At 39.8% G+C, this 10,688-nt stretch overlaps 1 protein-coding gene across 16 annotated transcripts in view; it reads right to left on the minus strand.

Moving 5' to 3' along the window:
* Positions 1–10,688, minus strand: part of ERCC6L2 (ERCC excision repair 6 like 2) — a 104,987-nt gene that overhangs the window by 52,515 nt on the left and 41,784 nt on the right. For 12 of the 16 annotated variants that reach the window (XM_025197675.1, XM_025197673.1, XM_025197677.1 and 9 more), the window contains 2 exons: positions 5,969–6,040; positions 4,886–5,031 (listed from right to left, as the gene is read on the minus strand). In XM_025197675.1, coding sequence (XP_025053460.1) covers positions 4,886–5,031; positions 5,969–6,040 — 218 coding nt within the window. Of the gene's footprint in view, positions 1–4,256; positions 4,660–4,885; positions 5,032–5,968; positions 6,041–10,688 lie in introns of those variants that run through there. The other 4 variants (XM_025197688.1, XM_025197687.1, XM_025197686.1 and 1 more) reach the window with 3 other exon arrangements.

Raw genomic sequence — 10,688 nt, forward strand, 5'->3', positions numbered from 1 at the left:
CCGCTGTGCCGAGTCGAGGCGGGACGCCTGGTCCTCGTACTGTGAGACCACCGGCTGCTCAAGCTGCAGGGATGCCTCAAGCGGGCCGAGGCCTTGGACTTTGGTTCATGCAGGGCGACCCCTGAGGCCTCATGGGTGTCCCCCGCTGGCAGAACTGTAAAAAAGTCAAATTAGTCCGAATGTTCGTTGTGGTTTTTTTTGTGTGTGGGTGTGTGTGTTCTTTTGTTAGTTTAGAGTGTACGGGCAGGCCTTGCAGGCCATGAGCCCAGGCCTTGTCCATGAGGCCCAGATCTTCGGGCGTACCTGTACATGCTCTTTACTGGCTCCGAGTGATCACCCACCCGGGAATAAATGTCTCTTAAAAGTCTGTCTGTCTGTCTGTCTTTCCTTCCTATCAGTTTGCACACTTAGATTTTATGGTAATATCTTTTACTGAACAAATGAGAAAGAGCTGTACCAATGGAGTTACAAACTCTGAATGCTCTACCAGCTGAATCTGTAATTCCAGCAAATCACAGCTTTGCTCTTCATAAGATTGACAAGTTGCCATAGTTTCAACTTTTCTAAGCATGGCAAACCATGTCTATAGCATTAAAAGTTCTTCCAGTACTGTCAGCGCAGTTTTACTGTGCCATAAAAGAGATATTTGACAAAAGGTTGAGATGTTCCAACAGACAGCTATTCTGAGCTATTCTGAGTATGTCTACAAGGTACAATACAGAGTCAAGGTATCAGCTCAAGTACCAGAAATAATATAGTTACACCGGGTGGAAACACATCTACTAACTTTCTGATAGTTAAGCCAAGTTAAGTCGAATGAACTGTTAGAATGTACACACATACGCGAGCAGAGTCGACTTAAATGCAGCACAAGATAATATACTTCCAAGGTGTATTATCATGGGCCACATTAGTCTACGACAGGGGTGGGCAATTATTTCAGCGGGAGGGGCGTTTAATGAGTTTTGCTGAGCTGTCAAGGGCCGCAAGGGTATCCCTGCCCCTTGACAGGCGCTCCGCCCCCTGGTCACCATCTTGGGATCCAAAGTCCTGCCCCTAACCCCTGACTTTGCCACCTGCAGTCCCTCCCCTTGCTCCAGAAGTACTCCTTTGGGGGGTTGCCATCTTGAAACTGGAAAAAAAAACAAATCATATACAAAAAAGAAAAAGTCAAGCTTCCACTAAAACTTATTTTAATTTTATGTTTAAAAATATTTTTGTCCTGATTTATGTGCGTTTGCATACTCTATCTACAGCTGATTGCATAATAGCTCAAAATACAGTCTTATTCTTGTATATTGCATGTGTTGGGTGTAGCTATGGTGGGGGCGGTGGGTGTTAAAGGGTGCGGGTTATATGGTTGGGGTGGTGGGGTGGGAGTGTGTGCGAGAGCTGTGGGAGGGTGGGGGTGCATGTGTGTACATGGTGGGGGGGAATCCTCAGAGTCCCTGGAGTGAGCAAGTCCCTAAAGATGAAGGTGATGGCAGGGTGCGGGGTCAGCTCCACCTGGCCCCATACCACCTAGCTCCTGCCCAAGTCCCTGGCTGCATATGTTAGCAGCTTGTGAGGCCAGCCCCACAGCACTCCTGCCCAAGTCCCTGGCTGCGTGTGGTGGCAGCATGCAGGACCAGCTCCTGCACTCTCACCTGAGTCCCCGGCTGCAAATGGTGGCAGTGTGTGGGGCCTGCCCTACCAGGCCCCATAGCTCACAGCTCCTGTGCTGTTGCAGTGTGCAGGACCAGCCCAGCCTGGCCCCATAGTGCAACAGCTCCCCACACTCCTGCCACCTTTCCACCAGCAGGAGTCCCTGTCCCAGCCCGGTGGGGCCCTTACCTACATTTCTAGGTGTGCAGGCAGGGAGGGCTGGATACAGCCACAGGGTCACAAGCAAAAGCCCCTGCAGGCAGAGGCTTCTTGTCTCTAGCACCCCCTACCTCGGGCTGGGGCGGGTCAGGGCATGATGGGGTAGGAGGGCAGTTGCTTAGTGACCAGAGCCACAGCCCAAGGTCAGGGCTTACAGAGGGGCCCCGCAGGCTGGATGGAATTGCCTGGCAGGCTGGATTTGGCCCGCAGGGTGCATTTTGCCCAACCCTGGTCTAAGACTTAAAATACATGCTGATGGCTGTCACGTGGCTTAATTTAAATCAACTTACTTAAGTCAATTTAGTTAAGTCGCCTTATTTTAAATCAACTTAGACATGTGTACACACTCATTGTTGCAGCGTTCTGTACAGGCTAAAATCAGCTTCACTGAAAAAGCAGGACAAATCAAATTGAGCAGCATACTGTGCTACCATCGCTGTCCTACTTTTGGTTTCTGAGCTAGTTCAGGTATCTCTCCAGAGCAGCATGTTCTGCCATACAAGCCTATCCTTTTTGTGACTTCAACCACACACATCTTCAACCACACATACGTAGCATAAAAGTGAGCTACTGTGAAAGCCTTCATTTACAGAAAGTGGATTCAGTAAATTTACAGTTTCCAGGGATCATCCCTGACAGTCTTGTGAAAGTCACATTATCAACATGATTGTGTTCCAAAATAAATGTAAAGTTATAAGATCAGGTAGTTCTTAGTTTCCATATACAATTCTATTAGATGAAAAACTTCTTTAAAAATGTCCATTTTTTCAAAAAATCTTAGACATTAAGTTTCTAAAAATATTCATCTAAAGACAATGCAGAAAAAAATTTCAAAACAGAAAGAACCTATTTCCCCACAACATAAGAGAATCTTACAAGTCTAACAACGAATTATTATTTCTTGCTTTTAATTCCTTAATTTTACAGGCCGTTACTTCTTGTTTAAAGTTGTACATAGACTGTCACAGTGGAATAAAATAACCAAATAAAAATCTCTCTACCAAGAGGCCATCCACTGCTAAACGCATTTTTGCAGCCAAAGAAAAGAACGATCAGATTTAATAGAAATTAATGTTTCATTCCTTGACTGCTGGGACTTTGAAAAGACATGCAAGTTGACTGTATAGAGCAACAGGCTAAACAAATCTGCAAGAAACTACGAACAGAAGAATACTGACCCAATTCTGTCAACTTACTATGTGCTTAGAAATAAAGAAAGTACTGAAAAGTTTCATCAGGCAGATGACTACACAAAGGATTTTGGTGTAATGTGCCTGGAGTCTGATTTAGAGAAGACAAGAATCTCTTGAAGAATGGGACTGGAAGGTAGCACCTTTAAATTTCCAAAAGATTACAAAAGACTATTTTAGCTTCCTCTCTTGCTTTGTTTCTGTTTGCCTGACATATTCATTTTTTATACAGTAGGTACATTTTTAAATACTGCAGAATGCTGTATTTGTTTCTTAGGCGCATATACTAGTCTGCTTATTATTGCATTGTATATGTTGGGGGTTTTTAACCAGTGAAATAAGAAACCTTAAATACACCTGAACCTAAAGAGAATCATCAGTGATTAAAGGGGTTGGACTGAAGCAATACTGTTAGGCACTGCCTGCTCACCACCGGTCCTTTCAAGAACCTTAAGAGAGAGGCAACTGTTGATAAAGATTCTATTTCTGCTAAAGTGAATTTCATTTCATAAGACAGGATTTAAGAAGCAATGAGGATGAAGTAAAACTTAAAAGTATATAAGACAAATATGCCTGATAAAATATTATAAATAGAAAGCCTTTTGTAACAGTGCAGACACTAACTCTTAGGTTAACTATTGTAGCACTTTGTTTCCATATTTATTTTCTGTTTATCTACAAGGGCCAAAACCTGCTAATCTTTCTTTTTAAGAAGTCTCACCAAAGCTAGCAGCCAGATTCTTCAATTCCTGTTGGTTATACTCAGTAAGCAAGTGTGTCACTAGCTATTGGATTCTCTCTACTCATATCCCAGTCCAGATGCACTTCAGAGCAGCATGAAGGCAGTTCAAATACATGCTAGCTGGCAACAGTCTCCAAGGAACTGCCTGACCAGAGCTGTCTGACAACCAGAATTTATCATGGCATGGGGTCTTCCCCTTCTTGCTCCCAACACTCATGCCGTGTCAGAAAATGAGGAAAAGATAATATTGGCAACAGTTATACTGGCTGCATACTACATGGAGTCTTGCCCCAGCCAAAGAGATAGGGCTAGTCTCTGCTCCTCTTCCATCACTGCCTGGCAGCAGTAGCTAGCCAAGGAAAGAGATAACGGCTGTGTAATAAGACAGAAAGCCAAGAATGGTCAGTTTACTATTTTCATTATTTTTGGCTCAATACCTACATCACGCTGAACTATTCCAATGAGCTCACTATTGACCATAAATTAAATGCGTCAACCTTTCTGGTATACAAATTAATGAAAAAAAGGTTTGCAAGACATCTATAACTTGTTAGAGGTAAGTACTTTAAAGGGGTCATATTTCAATGAAGTTGGCTCATAAATTGCACAGATATAAAAGGTGGATTTTTTTTTTTTATATAATAAAAGTATATTCAGCAACCTACACCCAAAATAAATTCCCATACAATTGCAGGTTTCGCACAAACATAATAATTTCTGAAAGTTTGCCTTTGGGTCTATAGCAGAACAGAAAAAGAATTTAGCGTGCCACTAGATTACATCAGCAACTGTTTATCAATTGTCACTGTTTTGGCTAGATCGGGATTTAAAATTATCACTCACCAGGTTCAGATCTCAGTGATCCTATAAAAGAAAAGAGTGGAATACTGTGCATAAAAAAAAAAGCACTACAAAAGTAAGAGCCCTAAACTTAGCTGTATATAGCTGATGACTAATATAAAAACTGATTGTAATGCTATCATTCCTCCAAAAAAAAAAATTAAAAAAAAATAAAGAAAAGCACAACTTTACTTTTTTTCTAAATATCTAGTAAGGCCAGACACACAAAATAAAAATGAAATTTTCTTACATTGTAGAGACTAGGCAAATATTAATATCTTGCATGCTGTTGAACTCTCTTACTATCTTAACCCGGTCCTCTGATTTTGTATTTCCATCAAGTCTTCGGTAATCTAGCCCAGATGCCATACAGTATCGTTCCAGCACATCTAGCAACTGATAAAGAGATGGGAAGATCAGGCTATTATTAGTGCCTTCTAAAGTAAACTTCGAAAACAACTATAGGAATCAGATTTCCTGAATATAACTTAAAGTAATCCATAGACCAATAATTATGAGAATGAGCATTTCTTTCTACCTTTCCTCTGTATTGTCAGAAATACTTAGTGTTATATTGGTGCATATAAATGTGACTTCTCTAGTTTTACTTAAAGCAACAAAACCTTTAAAGATCTTGAACTGTCATTTACATTTTTTTTAAATATAGACATTTTAGAGGTAAACTAAACATTTAGTTAGATATAGTTTGCATCATTTTACAAAGCACATCACTCCCAAGAATATGGCATATGGGGCTTATCTTTGTGTGTTGCCCCTAACATGACTCCTATATGTACACACATGTACATACCCCTCCCTCCCAATCCCACCCTTAAGCTCTCTTCTCCCCCTCCTCCCCCACTTTAGCACAAATTAAACAATGTTTTCTACTCAAGCTACCTGGCCCATCAGGGCCCATGGGTTGAAGCTCTAGTGCCACTGATTTTCAAACTAGTGAGGTGGAAGAGACTCAACTACTCTGTGCTAATACAAACACCCTACTTCAATGTCATTTTACAGTGCACTGGTTTACTCATACTATGCTAACTGACGCGGTGTTAACTCAACCATAGATAGTCCAACAGAGTAATGTAGTGAAAAAAAAATCCCAAGGAACAAAGAACACTACAATGGTTTTGTCCTTTCCATCAGCCTTGAGATAACATAAGGTTACAACATGTTTTCTTTACTACTGCACACTGTCCTTATCAACACCATTTCCCATACTATATGTGAGAAAGAAAATGTGGCTGACAGCTGTTGATGTCTCTAGAGTTTAGGCCTCAGGACTTATTGCTGGGGTCAATTATGATGTGAATCATATGGAGCTCACCTTGGTTGAAAAGGAGAAGAGAAGAACTTTATCCCTGTTTTTTCTGAAGTGATTTAAAAGCTGCTGAAGGACCTGGAAATGAACCACAGAGCAGCAATGAACTGACTTCATCCAAAATAACCTCATACATACTTATCTTTTCAAACATTTGCCTTAAATATGGCTCAAACTACAACTTCATGTTGCTGGTAAGGGGAAAGGAGGCATTCCAAAGCAAATATAGTAATGACTACGGTTATTCCTACCACCATCGTAAGTATGACTGCAGTAAAGATGATCCTAAAATACACACACAGGCACAGCTTTCACTAAGTTCCTTTTCTGATCCCATTATTTTTCATAAATACTACTACCAAAAGTTAAGTTCTGAAGGAGCTATTTGTTTTTTTTCTAGTTGCCCGTCAATTGATACGTTAGGCTACGAAACTGTACTATACATCACCTACCCACTGTACTAGTTTTTATATTTATTTTTAATTAGTGAGCACACACTGAAAAAGAGCTAACCTCATTTAAGTCTGCTGCACTACATCTGAGTTCAGAATTTCTTGGAACATGTCTTCTTAAAATAATCAGAGAGATGTAGGCCCCTCCCTGCTTCCACTCTTCTATTGCTCTGTTTACAGTAGGAGCTGACTTCCCAGACTCTGCACAGACCTTGAAATGCCAATAATCCGCCCACACACAATGTTCTTCTAGTGGGGAAGCAAATAATCCAGGGCCTTGTGTATAATAGTGATACTGTTATTTTCAAAAGAAGCATGTCCACATCTGGCAATGGCAGTTCCAGAGCACCGTGCAGAAGCAATACACAAAGGGGAAAAGAAGAATTTTCTGCACCATGTCTGTAGTTTTCTCCCACTGGGCAATAAATATTTAAACAATTTTATTTATTCAGTGATAAATACTTAAACCGGTAACCTACACAGATTTCACTAAAAGGCCAACCAATCTTTGACATTCAAAATAATAGAGGGATGTTTGTATTAATTTTACCATTCTGGATAAAATCTTGAATACAAAATAGTAACATCACCCCAGTCAAAACCTTTTCTGTCCTGAATTCATTTCAACTGCACAGTGAAAAGAAAAGCAAAGAATCAGATAAATTTGAATAATTTCAGCATGAAACTATAATTTACAAGTTGTAAAATGGATGAAAGAGGATTTGTTTTACTGGAGAAAAGGGATTTATCTTGTATTGGATGTCCTACATTTGCATTTCATAACTGCATCAAGAAAAAGGAAAGAAAAAACAGCACTGTGCTTAAACAACAAAAGGAGTTTCACTCCTGTATTATCATCATAACTGAAGCAATAAATACGGCTAAAATAATTCCCTATAGGAAATTCCACAAACAAATCTACCCTGTTTGCTTAAATAAAATGGATCAATGTCATGTCCCCTGGGATTTTAGGCATTCTGGAATAAAAACAGGGACTGTGACAAACCAAGGGAAGTAATGAATGGTTCTGTGCTAGAGAAATAAATTGTACATTCCCGCATTATCCTACAGGTAGGTTATTTGAGAGCTGGGGGGAAGGGAACTATAAAATACAGGCAAAAATATTTAAGAGAAAACAATGTTACAATTAAAATAAGATTTCTCAGTATGGCATGCATGGATTTAAATTCACAATTCCCATCAGCATTATCAGAAGTTACACAATGGGATTCTGTACACCATGTTGAAATTTTATACTGTGTTGAAATGTTACCTCTTAGATTTAATCTAAAACTGTATATTTCTGTATAGCTCTCCATTCTGTCTTCTTATGTTTTCAAAACTTCAGTTTCCGGCCATATATACGTCCTCACCCCAAACCAGAAATGGTTTTTATTTTTATTTACATGGTACTCCCTCACATATACTCATTTTCCTACTAAAATGAGACACCAGCAAAAAAAAGGAGTCTCAATCTGACACTTATTCCCATGAGATTACTCAAATTTAAAACTGGAAATATTACATAGGCAATTTGAAAAGCTATATTTTATTTCAAACTCTGGGATTTTTAATGTGTTTTAAAATTTAGAAATGGATATTAGTGAGAATTTGAGGGAAACAGAAGGAGAAACCAGGCTAGGTAAGATGTTGCCCCATATGATGGCCCATGTATGCTCAGAATAGGTTATCTGCAAGCTTTGCTTTTTCAAGGTAATGGAGTCAACTTTCCTCACACTTTACCTGTCATACCTCGACAACTAAGTAGAACTGGTTTCAGCACTACAGCACATATGCCGTACACTAATTCTAAGTGCTACTACACCAAATTTAAACAAACACTTTTGTAGAGATAATCAGCCACATTATTCTGAAGTTAGGCAGGAGGCAAATAGGGTGGTACTTTACAGAGCAGACTAATTTGTTTAGAAAGGCATGAGTTTTTGTAGGCTACAGCCTACTGCAACAGGTAGTAAAAGATACTTTTGTTTATGCCTACTGATAAAACAGTTTTATCCAGCGATATTCATTTTGTGATGGAGGGTCTAGGCAAGACCTTCTAAACAAAGTACTCTCTTTAATAGCCCTGGAACTGGAGAGATGACTCAGTTTTCCTTTTTGCATGTAAGTCACTGTCTACTTTAGGAAAGCAGAGGAGTAATAGGTCTGACAGGTTGTATCCAAAGTATGAAGGACCATGGCAGTGGTCACTTTTCCAACCTTTGACTATACTACCAGATGTAATGTCATAACAATAGCAAAAGCAGAAAGGACGACTTGCAAAATCTACAGCTCGTGAAGTGACTATGAATACTTATATAAACTTCCATGTTTCAAGGGTGTACTTGGTAGCTGTGTTCATCCGACACAAGATGACATATAAAAATCTAGAACTCTTGGTTCTTGGTAGCCATGTTGGTCTGAGACAAGAAGACATACAAAAATGACACACAAAAGGAACAGCCTTCCATCTTCAGTTCCCTGTGCGCAAAAATGAAGTTTATTTCCTACCTATGGAGCCTTTTTACCATCTTGTACCATCTATACTTTTCCCAGAGCATGACGAAGGAACTTTGATCCTGAAAGCTTGCAGAACAGGACAATTTTCTTGCAATTTCCCAGTTGGTCTAATAAAAGGTATCATTATAGGACCAACAGTTCTAGTTTTTTGTATACATAGACTTTCCACACTAAGTGGAGGGAGGGCAAATAAACCTTGGCAGTGAAAGAATTGTAAGTCTAAGCAAATGTAGCACTGTTTCTGGCATAAGACTCCTTAGGGGGCAAAAAGCTCTCTGCTTCCCTAGGTCTTGGACCTATGCTTGGCTGGGGGTTAAAGGTACCAGAGCAGTTATATTCCCTCAGGTATCCAGGTTGTAGCCATATTGGTCTAGAGAAAAAAGCAATCAGGGCTCATGGACAGAGGTGATCTTGTTTTAACAAAAATCTTGTTGGTCTAATAAAAGATATCACCTCTGTCCACGAGCCCTGGTTACATTCCCTCTGCATTCCTGTAAAACAAGTCAGGTATTAGATATTCTGGCAGGGGATCATTTATAAAGTAATATGAACCCCACAATCTTCGCTGTTGCCGAATATCTGAGTATGTTAATCTCCTACACAGCAATCATTCGTTTTTTTTACTGCTTTAAATAAGTTTAGTTGAACCAACTGTTTCAAACAGTGCTAATTAGGTCTCACTCACCAAAGCAAAAGTTCCCATATAGTGCATTTTCAAAACTATTTTTTACCTTTAAAAAATGAATCTAAAAAAAAAAAGTATAGAAACCTCTATTAAAAGATAACATACAAGCAAGTCACTTCCACGTCATATTACTGCAAACAAAACTTTAATAGCTATATTTCTGCTTAGCTTTACAAAGCTTGGTTACATTTATTTCCCTGTAGATGTGTTAATTTTCTTTTTATTATTGATTTAAAGGTGTTTATAAAATGGCTTCAAAGCCTTAACTTTTGGTGTCTCCTCTCTGTGCATTTTCTGGCAGGGTAAGATGCCTTTCCAAGAGGCCAGAGATATTCCGGATATATTTGCTCTCATAATAAAAATGGACTAATAGTTTAGTTTTATAATTCTGTAGAGAATACAATATATACAGGGACATCATTAGAGAATATTTTGATTAATGAGAAACTTCACAATATTACCTGAAACAACCTGGTCAAAATAAAATTAAATCTATTTGAAAATACTGTATATTTCACATCAGGGGAATTATTATGGTTCCATAATAGTACTCCCCAAACCCGAGTCCCTCCCTCACAGAAATGAAACAAATCTACAAAAACAAGTCAGGATATACAGTCTACCACCTTAACCAAAGCCAGTCTCCCTCTTCCACTGGGATAGGGCAGCATTCCCCACACTGGGAAATGCTGTTCTACACAGAAATATAAAATACAAAATCTGAATTTCCCTAAGGCAAACAGCCGTTGTGTTCCATTTAATCATAAATTTCATCTCATTGTTAATTAGGAGTGCACCGATAGATTTTTGCAGCCAATACCGATAGCCGATTTGTAAGGAGCTATATTGGTGAAGACTGATCTGATTTCCAATACCCAGCCCAGCAGTGTGGAGAGCTGTCTCCAGCTGGTAAGTCTGGTGTGGTGGGAGGGGAGGGGAGGGGAGGGGCATAGGGGGTTGGGCAGATCAAGGCCCCCATGGTGAGGGAGGGTCGGTGAGGGAGGGTGTGGGGCTGGGGCAGGGGATGGGATAAGTGCTGCCCAGCCGAGGCAGGATAGGCACAGGATGG

The sequence above is a fragment of the Alligator sinensis genome, unplaced genomic scaffold (assembly GCF_000455745.1).
Source record: "Alligator sinensis unplaced genomic scaffold, ASM45574v1 scaffold240_1, whole genome shotgun sequence".
Lineage (NCBI taxonomy): Eukaryota > Metazoa > Chordata > Crocodylia > Alligatoridae > Alligator > Alligator sinensis.